This window comes from Centruroides sculpturatus, unplaced genomic scaffold (assembly GCF_000671375.1).
Source record: "Centruroides sculpturatus isolate CEXI.00-Female unplaced genomic scaffold, Cexi_2.0 scaffold412, whole genome shotgun sequence".
Lineage (NCBI taxonomy): Eukaryota > Metazoa > Arthropoda > Arachnida > Scorpiones > Buthidae > Centruroides > Centruroides sculpturatus.
In genome coordinates, this window is record NW_019384903.1 from 451015 (window position 1) to 470594 (window position 19580).

A 19580-nucleotide genomic window follows, 5' to 3' on the forward strand; every position below is an offset into this window, starting at 1 on the left:
ACGTGCTTTGGATACAGCGAACTATTATTATCGCTGTAATTTCGCATGCTACTGTTTGCACCGTGAAGTTGGAATCCCCCGAAATAGAATCTGTATAAAGACGCGAAATAGCTTAATTGGAAAATTATATCAACTTTTGTTACTTTATCCTGTCTGCCTTTGTGGTGAATTCTAATTTAGCACACTTTCACACTATAAACAAAAACACGCGCAGTGCAAGTCAAAACACGTCGCGTTACTAACGCAAAGCGTCAACTATCGGTCCAAGGTCACACGCACCGCCGCCGACTGAGTACGAAAGTAGAGATCCGTATCCGTATCCGTGTCCGCGGATCTAGACACTAATGATCCGTATCAGTATCCGTATCCGCGGATATACATTTTTAACGATCCGGCACATCACTAGTGCTAACTGCGAAACCCGGCATGTACTGTACCATTGTGTGCGTTAATAAAAAAATGAAATGAAATGGCCAAGTTGAGCGTGTTTCGATATGTTATCTGGGATACTAGGAATAAATATAAACAACCCGCTGGTGGATTAGATCGTGTTTCGACAAGCTAAATAAGTTCAGTATCTCGCTGTCCATCTAATGCCACACTCGGTTTATATCCGGCATTCGAAGGCTACTGCGCTTATATTTTTATTTCTCGAATATGGCCGCAGAGGTTGCGTAATTTCTCCCGACAGCTTCTGTTACGTTTGTGACGAATACGCGGCGAAAAGTCAACAAAGAAACATAAGTGAGTTTGCAAAGAAAGTTTAATTCGCGTATTTCAAATTGAAACTCGGAGATCGAGACAAAGCAGATTTTTGGAAATAATGGGAGAAAAGGAAAAAGAAGCGCGGGACTCTTTCGACAATATAGTGCATAAGGTTTTGGGGAATTCTAACCACCCCGACTACAAAACCGTTGTACAGCGCGTGCTGGCAGCAGCGTACGAAGCTCTAAGATGCGAGATGAGCTTAAAAGTTCATTTCTTACACTCGCGTATTGACTATTTTCCCGAAAACTTGGGAGCCTACAGTGAAGAACGGGGTGGAAGATTTCACCGGGATGTCCGTGATATCGAGAGACGTTACCGAGGAAAATGGGATGTCGATACGTTAGCTGACTACTGTTGGATGCTGATTCGAGAAACCAGAGAAGAAATCGGAAACGAGTTCGGAGAAGCACCAAAAAGAAGAAAAGGTGTCGTAAGAAAAAAGAGTAGACCTAAGATTGTGTATAAATATCGGAAACAATTTTTTGATTAGTTGTAAGAAAATATATTTAGTTCATTGTAATAAATAAGAGTTATTATCAAATACTTGTTTTTATTTTGCAAAAAACCTTTACGCGATGGGATGTAGCGGAAGTTATTTTTACAATCTGCGATCTTTAAAACATATAATTCGGCAAAAATATTCCACGCAGCTGGAAAATTTTTCTTGGAAGACCCGTGTTATTAAACATCCTATAGAAATTTTAAAATAGTTGAATCTGTTTATTTACCTTCGGTGGTAATTTTCGTCGTTCTTAAATGTTTCCGCCATTTTCCAGCAATATCTCACCAACCAATAGGCGACGTGCTTTACTCGGAGTTCTAACGTCAAACGCCTACTTCCGCGTACCTTACAAGTTTAAGGCTTAAACTCGGGCCGCGATCTCTCTATTATATTCGGGAAGTAAATTAATCGATAGGAACGAACCTTTTGTCGATATTGGCCGTTGCTTCGTCCATTATTAAAATTTTGTTCTGGCGTAAAATGGCCCTGGCCACGCAAAGTAATTGTTTCTGACCGACGCTCAGGTTGCCTCCTCCTTCCGAAAGTTGGCTGTCCAGTCCGTTCCCTAATTTTCCCACCACTTCTTTTAAGTGCACCTATTAAGACAAGGAACGAGGTGTCGTTTACACCGGCAATCTACAACCTCCGCGGCAGACGTTAAACTTACCTCTTCCAAAACTTTCCATAAAGTGGCGTCGTCGCGCCTGTTAAAGGGATCCAGGTTGTTCCGAACGGAAGCGGTGAATAGCAAAGGATCCTGTATTTAGGAGTAAAGGAAGAATTAAAAATCCAGAAAATTAGTCGAATGCCTTATTTATTTTTAAAATTTGGCCAGAACGAGAATTCGCACGGATTCGGCCACCACAAATCTGGTTATAGTTTGATTTCGTGTTATAATATTACATAATTTAAAATTACTCTTAACGTTTTTTAATCTAGCTTCGGACCCGATACTAAAGGCGCTAAAATTAAATTTTAATAATAAAAAGAAATTGTATAAACCCAACCACGCCAAGGTAAACGACCGAAGTCCTTCAGTGGCGTAGCGAACGTAACTGGCGCCCGGGGCACGATAGACCCCCTCGCTCACCTCTCGCTACGCTGGATTGTTTGATACGAATTGGTTTACTTTGATTTTTAAATTTAATAACTGGCGATTTTGCGCGCCCCCTTCGAAAGGCGCCTTGCCCCACCCCGGGTATGCCTGTGGTCAGACTCGAGCGGGCGCGTTACAATTTTTATTAGCACGAGATGGAAGAATTCGAATCCGGACTCCGATTGGTCGAAATTCTTGGACGGCGGACAGAAAACCTCGTCTAAAGCACGAGGCAGAACAACAGAAAACATCATTATATCGGGATAATGTGATAAAAACATCTATCCGGAGGAACCCGTGATATAGGCCTACAATCATCGTATTTTTGATTAGAATAAATGAATTCTGACTTAGTGGCTATTTACATACTTTACAACTTGTACTGTTTCTTCCCGTAGACGACTTGGAAGGGGGAAATGTGAATTTGTGATTCGACACACGGGACGATTACAAAAGTCTCTTCCCCACCAACCGTTTCAAAAACTAACCGGCAGTGTCGGTCTTACGCTCAACGATAATACAAATTTCTGCCTTCTCCGACTGACCGTTGCCCGGGGCTGCCGTAATCTCGGCTCCTAATGAAATTTGGTAGTTGTCAACTTCGGTACAACGATTCTCGAAGCGAAGATTATTGTATGACGGTTCTCAATGGTGTAGAGCAGGACTGGCCAAACCAAATTGTTTCGCGGGTCACTTTGATCACGCGTAACGTTACGGTGGGCCACAATTTAGGCAAACGCGCTTTTAAAAAAGTAAAACAAATACAAAATGAATAAGATTTTATTGTTATACCGAGAGTTCGTACTCGCACTCGCGCATTATAACAATGACACGCAAATTTTCATTTATTTAATTGTTTCGGTATACACGTAACGGAAAAAAAAGTTTTAATATATATATATATATATATAATATCGCTTAGCGGGCCACACAATTTAACGTGACGGACCGCGGGTGGGTCAGGCCTGGTGTAGAAGATGAGTCGTCTGAACATCTTTAATACGGAGGCCACGAGCAAGTCTACGCCGAGCGCCCGAGATAGTAAAGGTGGTCCGTTTTTTCTTCAACATACTGAGTACAATGCATTAATCTGTAGACTTATAATCTACTTTTACGCGCCTTTTGATTTATTATACCAGGGCAGTAAAATAAAACGTAACGGAGTTCGAGAAAAGACAGAAATTAATTTACATTAATTAATAATAACCATTGCTGGAAACACTTTTCTGCCATTGCCAGACCAGAAGACGAATGTTGCCGTGTTGGTAAAATTCGGAACAGTCTTCCGCCCGCAACGAACGATAGAAACCCATTGACTTTCGAACTCTGCGAAGTTCTGAAAAATACGGAAGTAGTCAGGGCGCGAAATCGGGTCCGTAGAGTGGTGATGCGTATTATCGGGCAAAGAATTACTTCCCGTGTCAAACGACCCTACGGTTTGTTTTAGAGACCGGAGAGAGTAATTGCGTACTGCTCGGCATTAACTATGCTCAAACTTTAGGAATTTAACAAGATCCGATTGCTGATAATTAATACGAAAAATGACAGTCGGACATTCTTGGCACGAACTTGTCGGGCAGGGAGACGATTCACGCTTCTAATACTGCCGGATCGACGCATTTCGAGCTGGTATTGGCGGCTCCGACACCCGTTACTCGTCATTATACAATTATTAAATAATGCGCCACCCTCCGACGGGACTTTGGCTGGAGGCGCCGCTATACGAGAGGCTGGTTGGTAATTTGATTGGATCTCAGCCAAGGAATTTTTCGAACGCGGCATCCGTCATCCGAAGTCGATGGGAGAAGCGTGTTGAAAACAATAGTGATTTTAATTTAAACGATTTGTTATTTAGTGGCTCCAGCTACGTTTCTCTTGTACCGTTTATATTCAGAACTTGGTGTAAAAGCATTATTGTTTAATGTTTTGTTCCTATAATTGACAATGTTAGAGAAAGTTGTGTCCACGTAATAAAATTAAAAGATTGTAGGCCTACATTTAATTTAGTTTCATTCTTTCTGTTTCATAATTAAGTAGCGAGTACTATAAAAGACGTAACGTCTACAATTCGGCTTAAATAATTGTTTAAATTCGTAGAAATTACTATAATTTATCTCAATTTTAAAATATTTTATATAAAAATATTACCTGAGGAATAATGGAAAGTTTTCTCCGTAAATTATAAAGTCCGATATCTTTCGTGGCTATACCATCGATGGTAATAATTCCCGTCGGCTCCAACATGCGGAACAATGCGGCAATTATGGAACTTTTTCCAGCTCCCGTTCTTCCAACGATTCCAATCTTAAATTCATTTATCCTTTGTTAACATTATTTATATTTATAACAATACATAAATTTTCATTTAACAATATTTTATCCACTTATTAATAGTTATTTAAGTTATATAATTCTTATAGTTATACAGGCCTTATAGAGGCCGAGCCCTTATAGCACTTAGTTAAGTTACATAAGTTCCGAGATGCCGGTCGTTTATGTTAGAAACATTTTCTTACCTTTTCTCCATTTTTAATACGAAAGTTAAGATTTTTTACTACGGGTTGCTTCTCCGATGAATATTTTAAGGAAACGTTATCAAAAATAATGGATCCATTTAACGGCCAGTTCTCCGGAGGACGCGTAATATCTGGTGATTCATCGGCAGCTTCTGACGGTAATGAACTATAATCTGCGACACGTTCCACGGACGATAACTGAAATGTTGTAAAAAGCTTAATAGTAATTTTCTTCATTCCAAGGCGTATAAGAGACCATCGCAAAACATAACTCGAGGTCGGTTTTATGTATACCAGTGGTTCTCAGCCCTTTTTGTCCATGTACCCCATTAGCCCATTTGTTGTTTCTCGAGTACCCCTTGTATTTATGTATGTAAATTTTATAATTACTACGTTAGATATATACAGCCCTTATAACTGAACGCCATAAAAAAACTAACTAACTATAACTAAAAGTGAATTACTTATTTTACGTAAGTAATAATAAATTTAATCAAGTACATACATTTATTTATTATTATTTGATAAGTATATTATATAAAATCACACAAGTCATTTCAATACACGCATAAATTACATTTCCTAAAAATAAATAATTATAATTAACAATAAAGAAAATTTAAATTATTCTAGAATAATTTCTAACAAAATTTAATGAGATATTTGGTTCCCTTGTGGTGATGAAGAAATGTTCCCATTAGCCCATGTACTTTTTGTTTGGGAATGATTCTGAATTTCTGGTTGTGCTGATTTAATATGTTGTGATCGATCATATGTGACCGATTTATTACCTGAATTTTGAAATACAAAAGCTTCTGCCGAGCCTAATGACTGACTACGTAAATGAGAAAAATTTGGACTGCTTCGACGAGGTGGTACCACTGGTTGTGTTGGTGGTGGTTGTGCAGATGTCATNTTAAATTATTCTACAATAATTTCTAACAAAATTTAATGTGATATTTGTTGCCATAAATCTTCGGCAATTTTTTCAAAATTTGCTTTCCACGTTGTTAAATACAGATTATAATTGTGTACTGACATTGAAAGTAATGGCTGCGAATTTATAATGCGCAGAACACTACATGAATCCTTCAATTTTTGTAACAAATGTAACGTTTAAATTTGCTAAATATCGAGTAATGCGCGCGTGCAGTGACACGCATTGCACGGTGGGGGTACGATCAGGGCCTCGTTACTCCTAATACCAGTAGTCCAGTAAAAACACCAAAAGTCCCAATCTTATCGACCAATAATTATAGAATACAAACATTTTTTTTTCTATTCTAAAATTAATACTCGCTTAAACCGTAATTTTACTAGACTACAGGTTCACTCGGCACTAATGGCGTGGATAAACGAGTTGTTTAGACTATTAAAAGGTAAATCGGTGTTTGCACTGGGGATATTTTAAAGCAAGTTTTTGTCGTTTCTTGCGTTAATAATTTACAGCAAATTGATAAACATACGCCATTTTATAATGAAAGTTAGATATACCCTTTCGATTTACGCTCGTACTCCTAGGGGTACATGTACCCCGGTTGAAAACCACTGATGTATACGTAACGAGAGAAAGTATCGGAATTGTGTCAGATTTGACTCTCCGAGATTTTTGCAAATCTTTCCGTTTTGAAATCTCCCAAAGCCAAAAAAGTAAAAAATATCCTGCAACGAGTAGCGTAAATTTCCCGGCCGTTAAAAGATTTTACTAAAAAAATAACCTCGATTTGAAGACAAAGTCTGCCCAAAAAAGGAGCCACCGTTTATTTAGCCTACTTTCAGTGTTCCGGAATTCAAACTTTTGACCACCGACCTTCCTTTGTAGGCTACTCGGCCATAAGAATTAAAACGTCTTTTAAAGACACAGAAAAAGTATCCAATTAAATACACAAATTTAAAAATTAGAACTGGCGATATCACACACAATATATAACGATAACTTTTATATTATTAATCATACTATTCATAAATAAATTGTTTGCGGCGCCATCATTTTATCATAAAAAGTTTTATATTAGTACTTACGAAACCGTGTACTTGTAATTGTTGCGTAATTGTTGCGCAACTCGAACGCCAACTGTATAGTGTATTCACTCGGACACCAAGGCAAATCTCATCATTCAACTAAATAAAAATGAATGATGAGATTTGCCTCGTGTCCGAGCGAATACACTATACAGTTGGCGTTCGAGTTATATATTTACCAGTAAATGAGCCCGACGTTGCTCGGGCAAAAAGTAACGATAGCAAAGATTAGTATTATTAGATTATAGCCGATCTTACTTGTTTTCAACGGGTGCAACAAGTAGGTCCCCTCTCTTCCGAGAGCAAGTACAGAATGTTTAGATACCCGCTTACCATACCGAAATAACGGTAATTAAGACTCGCTGCAACCTGTAACTGGTGCGTAGTACCCCTAGGTGACGAATAGCAAACGTTTCCGAGGTCTTCGGGATTACTTAATTCCAAAAATAAGTCGGATCTTCCAGAATCATTTATAAATATAAATTCGAACATAAAATCGAACATTAAGACAAAGACTTGGAATACAGCCAACTTCTCGCGCGTGCACTCTCCGTCTCAATTTTAAATACCACGAACACTAAATATGGTTGAGAATTTTTAGAAGGGTCTAAAAATATTTGCGATTTTCTGCAAAAGTACAAAAAATGACGTAAAATATTACAGTAAAAGCCGAATTCTACGGGGTAATCGAACAAGGAAAAGTTACGTACGATTATTTAAATTAGCCCGAGTTATCTCGAGTCCGGACGGCTTAACGTACATTCTCACGGCATACTCTATTAAACGCAGTCACGTACGAAAAGTCCGTATCTAAAATAATATAATAAAAGTCGAGTTCTTCGGTTAAGCCGTAACCCTCTCCCTCTTCTCCGCGGGAGGGAATTTACAAAAATTTCTTCTCAGTGTACGTGCGTCATATTTCGAGAGAGGACGGACTTAATGAAGGTTTTACTAGTTATTAATCTTTATAATTTTACGAATCTCATCCCTACCCTCAAACTTAATCGTTTTGTCATTGTACAATCTGTCTATATGTATAATCGAAACGGGTTGATGATAATTTAATCCACTGTCCAGAATTATTCAGAAATGCTAAAGAGTTTATACAAACCCCGATGATCACCGGCTCCTTTTAGTATCAATAGAGCAGAAAGTTTATATTTATTATATAGCAGCTTGTTACACTGGCGTTGCCCGGGAGGAAAATCTAAGTTGTAATGTGGAAAACCAAATACTTATATAGTTTACACACTTTCTACATTTTCACAGATATTGTCGCCATTGTCTTAAAATATTAAACCGTAAATAAATTGTCTAGTTAAACGTTGGATTCGTCCACTCTTCGTTGATCGAGATGGGTTCGTAATAATAAGCGCAGAGCCCAAACGGTTAGGAGTTGAAAGGCGAAATTTGGTACACAGTTAGGGTACGTCACGAAAACGCACACGAAGAGAGTATTTTTCGAAATTCCCCCCGCGGGGAGAGGGATAGGATTAAGGTTTCGACAATGGAAGTGCTAATTTTCGCTATGGTTACTTTTTGCCCGAGCAACGCCGGACTTATCTGCTAGTATATATAGGCTATACATACACATTCCAAATATCAGGTTTTGTTGATTCAGATGTGTAAAAGCATCACGATTCTGAAAGTGACAGGACGACAAAACTACATTACAAGAGCCGGGAATGTAACCCAGTGGAGTAGCGTAGTGGGGCGGCCCGCCCCGGGCGGCACTTTTTAGGAAGTGGCAAAATTTCACAATAAATAATAATAATATCTCGTAAAAATTTGAACCACTCTATTCTATATTTTCGTCGCACCTACGATAGTGCTACCATCCGGACAGTCCGGGTGAACTATTAATTTCACCCGGGGATATCCTGCGCAACCTGTCGACCTTTTTTTTTCTATTTGCTCGTACGATTCATTCGTATTCATATACAACTTACACCTCCAATATCCAATGAAGATATTTCAAACCGGTGGCTACACTAGCACGGAATTTTTCGTTACTTATTTTGTGACGAAACTGAATTTTAGTCTTTTAAATTCAAATACCTAGATAACGGGGCGGCGAGAATTTCCTCCGCCCCGGGCGGCTGACACCCACGCTACTCCGCCGATGTAACCCGTGTCACGTTAAAACGGCAGGGAATGTAACAAGGAAGTAAAAATTTAAGAAAGATTACAATTAGTGTTGTAACGAATAGTATATTTGGCTTCAGGCCGAATACCGAATATTCGGCCAAACTATTCGACTCGATTAACGCACGTACGAAAATTGGCCCGCAAACCGCATTATGGCAAGGATCCCGCTCTCCATTGGCCCGCTGTCACTAAGCTTCGCCAATCGCGTTAATTCTTGGCAGTTGTAGCGGACAGACAAGTGACATGGAAATATGTGATAAATAATGATATCTAATGACCTACACTTGATAATAACGGAAAAAGAAGAGAGAAGGACCGCGAAGTGAAAATGTGAAAATAAATATGAAATTGAGTCGATAACATAATCGAACAAGTCGAGGCAGCTTATTGGCGCGAAGTTCGCGGCCGTCAATGCCAAACAATTGTTGTCATAGACTTCGGAAAGCTAAATACTTGTAATAAAAGTCACTTAGCGTGCACGGGCGAAAGCCTGGGGCCGTTCGGGCTACCGAGCTGTCTCGAATCTGTGAAATCGTAAGTGTCTTATACCGACGTCATATCTGTTTTTTTTTTCTCTGTTATCACCAGGCTATGGGTCACGTAATTGTAAAATGGGAAATCTACGACGGAAAAGTGACGAATCGAAAGTATGCACAGCCCGTATTATGATGTATGCACAGGCATACGTGGATTAGAGCGATAGAGGAAAGAGAAAGGGAAGAGCAAAGACGAGCGCTTAAAAAGAGGATAGGCGGGGTCAGACCCTCGGATGTGCGACGATTCTCGAACGAATAGGTGTGTACGTGTGCTGATCTTTGTAATTATATATTGTGAATACATGTGACTAATATTATTTTCTTTTTTATTTCGTGCATGTTACAAGTTATAAATAAATATAAACAAACAACGCTAACTCGATAACATTAAATCTGAATACCAAAATGATTAATTTACTGTGTTTTTGTTATTTATTACTCCTGTTTTTAGGTATTCGGTATTCGGCCGAATAGTGATTAAATATTCGGTATTCGGCCGAATAGTGATTAAATATTCGGTATTCGGCCGAATAGTGAAAAATAGGCCGAATAGACCGAATACCGAATAGTAACCGAATATTCGTTACATCACTAATTACAATACTTCAATGTGTTATAACAGCCGGGAAAGTATAACAAAGAAAAATTTTGCGAATATGTGTGTATCTGTTGGCGTTTATTTCGTTCCATATCCCAGGAGGGAGTAAAAAATTAAAAAAACGAAATTTCATACGGTAGCTCGAGTATAAGGGAAATGGATAATATGAAGTTTTTTGTAGATTTCAACCTTTCTTTAGCGGCATAGCATGTATAGGAAGGTTGTCTCCTCAATGGAAATAGCTGTTCCTGATGATTTGAAGTGGCAAGCAAAATTGGACTCGTATCCATTTGTGGTGTATTTTACTTTTTATTAAAAAGGAAAATATGAAATTTTGTTGGTTAAAGGTCGAGAGGGTAGAGAGATAAAGGGGTCGCGTGCCTTATCTGGACAGGGATTGACCTTAATGAAAATTTTACCGGTTATTAACATTTACAATTTTTAACGAAAATCATCTGTACCGAAATTAAACGTTTTCTCATATTGTGTAATAATTAAAACTACAAAACGTTTTTATAACAAAACATCAAAAGGATTTTTAAAATTTATATTATGATTAATAATGTAAAAGTATTTTTATAAATTAAATCTCTTAACAGGCGGGAAAGTTACGCAACTCGTTGCTGAATTTTTATTTTATCCAATGTGTAATTTGAAAATGTAAGAATTATTTGAACTTTTGTTTTTAAGCTCATCTCTTTACGTAACGTAACTAAAGTCTAATGAAAAGTCATTTATAAATTTCATTAATCATTGTTATTATATTAAATTTCGAATTAAAATTTTTCATTTAATTTATCTGCTACTTTCGAGTAAATTCTAATTTTAAGAAAAATAATTAGGATAGGGGAGATCCTTCTACTTTGGGACACTTTTCTTTAAACCTTCATAATTTAAGTTCTAATTGATCTTTAGCTATGACTATTGAATATTTCTATTAGTAATTAATAACATCACTATATACAGTGCAACACTTGACCCTATGCTATTTTGTTTATGAGAAAATGTCAAATAATTACTTGCAGATATTTGTCCCAAGGTACAATCCATGATTGTATCTCGGGACACCAATGTTTGTACTTTGGGACACGAACAATCCTAACGTTTTTGTAAATCTTAACTTCCGCCAGATGACTTTATAACAATATTAGCTTTATCAGTTAACAAAAATGTTTATATGCTGGAAATGCAGGTAAGTATAAAGCTTAAGTGTTCTGTAGAAGGCATTTAAATGATTGAAAACCAAAAATAATCTCATTTTTGTATTATGAAAAAGAATAGTCATTACAAATATAGGTCACAAATATTACTACTGTACAGTACTAATTTTTTTAGAATTAATACCGCATTTCTGACAGTAATTTTCGAAAAAGGTGCAATCTTCGTGCACCCAGAATCGACAGGTAACGCATTGAATCCAGTCTTCTGTGCTCAAAGTACAGTAGTAAAATAATTTTCACCGCATCCCACACAATTATTTTACTCTCGAACTTCATCACATGAGTCGTCAGTCTCTAAGATCCTCACAGAAATTTCATCCGCAGAGCTACTAACTTCAACTTTTTTCTTCTTAAAAACTTCCTTTTTAACAAATTTAACATTCTTATTCACTTCATTCTTTTTCTTCGCGGCCAACAGAAACATAACAACAAAAGTAAACATAATAATATTAAATAAATAGTTGTGAAAAGCAACGCCTTGTACCTTGGGACAGTCCCAAGGTACAAAAAATTCACTGTCCCAAGGTACAATTTTCTCTTGTTTATAACAAAGTACAGTTATAATTTTTGAATTACAGAAATCCAATGTTATTTATTAAGATAAGTGGTTAGGAATGTGGTTTTCAACTAACTGTACCTTAATTAAATTACTCGCCTCAAAATATTTCGATTAAAACCAAGATCCAAATGGATTGTAAAAAAAACAAACACCTATAAAAATCACACAATGTGTCACAGCGTTAAAACTAGTCGAAATAGCCGACTTTATGTCATGCATCCTGAATGTTGTAATGAAATAGCTACTAGATATCGCTACTTACTACTTCTCAATATATTATTTTTCAAATGACGAGCTTGTCCCAAGGTACAAGGTGTCCCAAGGTACAAGGATCTCCCCTAATTCAAAATTTTCAGCAAATTCATAAATTTCATAATTTTTTGAAACGCGCGTTGTGTCCCATGCGTGTAAAGGCACTAACAGATTTCCGTATAAAATCATTCGTACTGAAAACTTTGGACCCAATCCAGAAATGTAAAATCTTGAAGAGCCAGTCCTTCACCCATCGCCGCCTGCCTCTTTGTTATATATGACAACCGGCAAGTAAAATGGTAAAAATAAACAACAATTTTAAAGAATTTCAATCGATTTGACTGTCCGAAAACTATAAAGACATTTAACGAAGTAAAATTAATTCAAACAATTAATGACGCGTTAATAAATTACATTTAAAAATAATCTAATGTCCAACGAAGCCTCCTTTGGCTAAAATAACTTTGTAAATGCGGCCTCCCATTGATCGTATGAATCTGAAGAGGACGGGTGCGCTTATTTTCTCCCAGTGATTAATTACGGCTTATTTTACTTCCTCCATAATATTATATCGCTGACCACTCGCATTTACGGCTCTAGCAGAAATTCTCAAAGATTTTTCGTCGGATTAAGATCGGAAGAGAATGCAGACTAATCGTTATAGGCACCCCATTAGCTAAAAACTATTCACAAGTAGAGTTTGCTGCGTGAATGAGTGCATTGTCGTGTAGAAAAAACCCTCGATTCCCGGCAATACGTTATGCAAAGGGCAAGAGATTGCTGGCCAACACGTTTTGATAACTAATTACTTTCGTACGTGTATGAAAAAAGCAACCAGAGTCCTTCCTCGCAACTAAAACCGCCCCACACAATAACTAAACCACACACCTTGTCGTTTAGAACACTCCGTTTACTTATTACGCCAGTAGTGACTTGAACCATCTGGACCTAGAAGGTTGACTATTTTCTCGTTACTGTAGATTAGTAATCTCCAACGTGATCGATTGAAAAATTAAAACTAAAGGTCACAAATATAACGATACATATTATTATGTTTTTGAGTATTGTTTCAATGAATTTAATAGTACATCACATCTAGCCGTCAACGTGAAAAATAATTACGGATCAAGTCGCGCGGAACAAACTGAAATTGCCGACTCCGTGTTCCGGTTCTTACTTACATAGTAAGTGTTAAGCATCTGAAGCATTCGTAAGTTTGTGTCTGATTCGCAGTACGCTGACGTTATTAGCACCTCTACAGCCGTTTTTCGTTTAATTTTAGTATTTCACACACATACAATAGATGTAAAAAATTAAAATTAAAATAAATATATTAAAATAGTAAGATTTGTTTTCGCTTGTAACAGAAACTTTTCGGTGGGGTGGATGTGAGGTCTCGAAAGTTGTAGGGAGTCGACGAACAAAAAAGTTTGGCGATCACTGCTCTATACGATTTGTTTCCACGTATTCGACTAGCTTATTTTTTCCTTGACCCGTAGTAAACGTTTATTATTGTGAGTGGGCTTCAGCGATGGAGCAGGTTTTCTTGACTTACATGTAAGATGCACGCGTCTTTCAATAGTTGGTTTGACAACATTACACTCGGGCATTGCTGCTAATCTTCGAAATAATGTTTCGTTGCTAGCAATCTGTCGAACAAATGCTCGTTTTGCCCTGTTTGTAAGCTTTGTCGACTTCTTTTGACTATATGGAACTCGAAGTTGTCGATTACAGTGGACGATCGGCTTAATTTTTCAACTCTAACGGCAAGAATTTCACTCTTTTTCCGAGTTTGTTAGATATTTCTCTCTGTCTGTTGTTTAAAGTAATGATTTTAACCAACTACAGTCATTTACAGTAGTTTCTGCCGAGTTAATCTTGATCTCTGGTATCTTAAATTAATATATCACTCTGCTTCGACAGCCGAATCGACGTGGCAGCCTACCACTGTGGGATTCGGATCAAATCTGGACGGGTCGATAAACGCCCGAGGAATTTTTCGGGTGGTGGTCCGTTCGAATACACCGGGTAACGTCCGTCTCCACCCGGCCACCCGTTGTGGGCCTGGCCGAACGCATAATGGGCTTGCTTAAAGAAGCCTTCTTAGTGCCCGCGGGGCAGACAGTTAAATAATACAGTCGACCCACCTATAACGTGCGTTCCTATAACGACAATTCCTATAACGTAGCGAAAAAATTGTAGAAACTTTCGTATAAAGTACCTCCTATAACGTCGTTTCGCGACAAGATTGATAGAGTCTGGACCAATAGTGGATGAGCAGCCGAACTACTTTCCTCCGACCCTGCGCCACGCTACGGAGCGGCTAAATTGAGTTTGCTATCGTCTGTTTAGTATTATATATAAATTATATATAAATTAGGTACTGTACATATAATTATATATTAATTATATATAAATTAGGTACTGTATATATAATTATATATTAACTTAATTTATTGTAACTTTATTATAATTATATATATGCTTTCTGCCGCCTGGCAACACGCTACGGAGATTTTAGGCTAGTAAGTTGAGTTTATTATCGTCTGTACAGTATGTAAATTAGGTACCGTAAGTCTAATACAGCACTAATTTTATACATTTCTTGTGAAAGAAACACTTCTTATTCAACGGCCATAAAAATTATTTATATTAATGATGTCTCCAAAGGTCAAGTTATTTTTTTGCGAAAAATTATTTATTAGAAGTCGCGGTCGCCGTTTCATGTGCTGTTCCGCGATGAAAACCAGCTTTAAGCAACGGCGTAGTCGAACGGTACACACTCGGTAAGTAATCCTATAATTTTTTGTTTATAGCATAGTTTATACGGATTACTCCCAAAAAATTATACGTGTTTTGGAAATGTTGAGTGGAATTAGTCTAGAATCGGTTAATTTTATAGAAGAAAACCTTTCGAACAGCCTTAGTCCGTAAAGGTCCCACCTATCGGGCTGCGATTGGCTCATGTATTTAATCGTTCCTACAACGTAAAATTCGATTAGCGTGGAACGTATCTAAGCGTTATAAGGGGGTCTACAGTATATCCAATCTGCCTTTATATTTTTGGCACAGTCAACTTTTAAAGCTAATTTTTAAAATTGATATTTAAGTTTTTTTAATAAATTAATATAATTTTTTAAACGTATATTTTTAAAAGTTTAAAAAACTAAAAATAAGTAGGATACGAAAATTGTTCAATGTAAATGATTTTACACGAGATCTACTACCGTAGCGCTTTTATATTCGTGGGACGTACAGTACAGTACCTTATTAACAATGTTAATACGATACGAAGAATTGAAATTTACTATAACAGACCTTCGTCAATCCGGTATCTACGAAAACTGATTGGTGCCGGATCGTTAATGCCCAATTTCTGGACGTTTTTGTATTTAAGCGAAATTCGATTAGATATTTGAACGTTGCGGACATTACCGTACATTTTAGACCATACTAGAAGCAATATTTGACTGGGCACAAAGGAAGTAATGTAAAGAAATAAATTATTTTACTCGATCGCATCGTTCTAGATTCCTCCATTCATATCCTAACGCGTAGCGTGGTGAACTACCGCATTCTCGTCTTCACCTCGAGCACCATCCGGAATCATTAGGAGCCCACCGATCTAAATGAATTCCCATTGGAAGACCGCGTGCATACCGGATTAACGAAACTCATCTATCGATATCTATTTGAAGGTATATTTAGTGAATTTCACCTGACTGTCCATTTCGGTACCAAAGTCGATCATCATGTAGAAATTGACAAATATTAAGAGGGCACTGGAAACTGCCAGACCGAGTTCTGCACCGGTAATAGCTGCAATAGAAATATAATTATAGGTTACACGCTTTGATATACAATTCAATGTAATTCAATAAGTATATATATTTATTTTAATAATACATTCGATAGAATGATTGAAAATTACGAGGAACTAGCAAATGGTGAGAAAACAATTTATTTATTAAAGGCACGAATTAAAAACTTATTTAAATATTGAATAATAAATGTTTCTTGAAAAAGTTGATTTCGCCCAAACCGAGCGGAACAATCGAAAACTAAAATTTAGTTACCGTAAAAAAGAACTTTACACAAAACTTTAAGCGAGAGAGTTATTTGCTTTCCGAGTCTCCGATCAAGGTAATACAGCATATAACGACACCGGCTACGATAGGGTGTTCATTCTAACAATTGGATGGGAGTTGGAAATAAAATGATCCGCGGAACACGAGAAGAACTTAATACGGCGTAATGGAATTGAGAAAGAGCGAAGATCAGACCGTTAGAAGACCGGATTGTCTATCTTCTGCCATTAACTATCGTCGGAGTAACGAGAAGGGTCGTTTTAAACGCATCTCGTCGTTAGTATAGTACAAGAAATCTCAATGGACCGTAAAACCGTTTGCCATCGAGGAATTTAGAAAAAGTGAACCCCGTCCATTACGTTGCAGTATATCGATAGATTGCTAGAAATAAATTCGATATTAAGAATGATAACCGTTCATTGAAAATAAAATGACCGATTTAAGTACTAATTTTAATATTAAAATAACTTTTATAAGACAAAATAACATAAAGAACCAAATATCGTACAATATTTTTAAATTGTAAACATTTCGATGAAATTTGTATGTGCAAAAATATAAAGTTTGTTCGCTAGTGTTGCCTGGCTCGTAATGTCGATACGTGTGGTACAGTAATACTTACCGGAAGATACAAAAAATAGTATAAACATGGTGGCAACGAGATACAAGATGCAAAGCGCGTGTTCGTTTATGGCCATCCAACGAGACAATCCTATAAAGAGAAAGCGGACGGCTGTGTGTCTGTCTTGATATCGATCGAAGGCAAATTCGAATTTTTTTTCCACTTTACACGTTCTAATTGTCGATATTCCGTAAAGCGAAGTACTGAGATGAGCAAAAACTGGGCTTCTTCCTGTAAAATATTACTGACTTATTACGTTACCTTAATGCCGTATTTAACACGATCACGTTCTATTTCAACGGATAAAATATATTCTACAATTACTTAAGCTATAATTGTAAACGTTGTAAATTTGAGCTGTTTAGTCATTTTTAATTAACACGTCGAATGTCATTAGAGGTAAATTGCACCGTCAACAACTACTATCGTCACAGAAGGGTCAACAGCCACACTATGGTATATGGAGTTCCGATGCAGAACGGATCGGCAATTTCCGTAGATGGAATGATCCGGACGTCTTCGATCACACCATCACGGCCAATTAATTACATCGTTGTCTCGCAAAACAAACCGGAAGGGAGATTTTTAATCACTCCCCGTGAAATAGAAAAATGAGAAAACTAAATAATTAATTGTTCTCATCGAGGATTAAAAACTTATCTTACAGGAGTATTCCGGCAATTGGTGAAAATGGACTTCATTAACTAAGTGGATACGCGCATTAATTTAATGATACGCACGCAATAGTCAACCCGAATATTATTCCGTGGGAAAAACAGGTAGGACACCGAAAGTAAGAATTAGAGAACACGTGCGTGCAGTCGAGTACAATTATTTAAACTCAACAATGGCCAAACGTTGCGATCGCGCGGATTTCGAAATCTCAGTTTATAACGTTAAAATCCTTAAGAAGGAAACGTTACTAATCAAAAGGACATTTTATAAACACTCGAAGATTACGAGGGTTTAGACGAATAACAGAATGAACTTAATACGGGAGTCGAGTGAGTAAGATTTGGCAGCCGTTTCTTCACTAACGGGGCCGTCCATTTTAAGATAGCATTTCCCCTAGCTGGACGAAAGTACGCCGTACGCATCTCTATTGTATTAATGCACGACAGTGCAGAGAAGCGTAATAAGTTTTCGCCGAGGATTTGGATTTTAACGTCCATTTTTGCCAGAATTCTTTTACAAATTACTGGAACTCCGTTTGAGCTTTACAAATTTAAGTTGGTTTATCTATAGTAAAATAAACTAAATAGTTTAATAGGCAATTTTATTCCTATTCTTATTAATTAAGATGTCGGATAAAATATTTACGCTAATTTAGTTTTTATCTTTTAAATTTTGAATCATTATTATTATGTCAGAGAGTAGAGGATTTCATTTACTTTAATACAGGGGTGTCCAACCTTTTTGTTTCTCTGGGCCGCATTGGAAGAAGTCAAGGAGTTTTGGGCCACAAGTATATATAATATATACTTGTGGCCCAATATACAAGTATACTTAAAAATTAACATGTCTAGATTATAATAATAAGTATTAAAACTTTATCAAGAAAAAAGGATATTTTAAAAAATTACTTCTACAGACACTTTCAATTTTTACTTAGAAATAGATAAATTCCTTTATTATAAAAGAGACTAAAGAAAATTTATTTGAAAAACACAAATATTTGTTTTATTTGGTTTCTAATTAATAAAAAGCGATGAAACACCATTTAAAGTGCATTTTTATTCAATTAATATAATTATAAATAATATGTAGCCGAAAAAGTAGCCAAAGAGCCAAGTGATATTTTTTACGTCAAGCAAATAAAAAGTAGCCACATTTGGCCCAATGTAGCCAAATCTTGCAACATTGGACGAAATACTAAATAAAGTTGGAGTTGTGATCAAAGGATTATAGACCTAAGTGCGGGGAAAAAGAAGCAAAGGACAAAAGATAAAGAAGTGAAAAAAATTGAAAAATTACGGGTCCATGTTTGCTTAACAGAAGATCTATTTAACGTTTCTCACTACTACATCTTTTGTCCTTTCTCATCTTTCCCCCTTTTCCCAAATATGGGTCTATAATCCTTTGAGTCACAACTCCAGCTTTATTTAGTAATCCTTCCTCATTCACACATTTCCAAGTATTATGTATTATGAAAATATTTTCTTTCCACTCAAAAATAAAATATGAATAAAGGTTTACGGCTTTGTGAAACTTTTTTTGAGTTTATGCCGTTGAAATAAATAAATAATAAATTAAAACATTTGTCGGTTTTGTTTACACGTTTATTGGGCCGCATTGGAACTTGCCTTGGGCCGCGGGTTGGACACTCCTGCTTTAATATAAATTGTCCGGTTGCCGAAAGCAACCTACTCATTTCGTAAAGGGATTGTCGGTTTTGGATTTATACTTCTACATTTAGGTAAGACATAAAAAATGTTCAATTTTAAAGCATAATTTCATAGCATCGCATCTGATATGACCAGGGCTGTGGAGTCTCATAAAAATCTACCCACTCCGACTCCCACCAAGGGAGGAATTCTTACCGAAAAAGACCCGGAAATTCTGATGTCATCGGGTGACCTCAGAATAAAAGATTCAATAAATAGAGTTCTAATAAAGATAGAACGTAGAAACTTTTCATTTTAAAGCTAAAAGA

General features: G+C 36.8%; 1 protein-coding gene across 1 annotated transcript in view; it reads right to left on the reverse strand.

The window, feature by feature from the left end:
• Positions 1-19580, reverse strand: part of LOC111631530 (multidrug resistance-associated protein 4-like) — a 69345-nt gene that overhangs the window by 8347 nt on the left and 41418 nt on the right. Inside the window, exons 20-25 of the mRNA XM_023375786.1 lie at positions 16928-17154; positions 15936-16036; positions 4883-5080; positions 4515-4670; positions 1938-2027; positions 1694-1866 (exon numbers count right to left, since the gene is read on the reverse strand). Coding sequence (XP_023231554.1) covers positions 1694-1866; positions 1938-2027; positions 4515-4670; positions 4883-5080; positions 15936-16036; positions 16928-17154 — 945 coding nt within the window. The remainder of the gene's footprint in view (positions 1-1693; positions 1867-1937; positions 2028-4514; positions 4671-4882; positions 5081-15935; positions 16037-16927; positions 17155-19580) is intronic.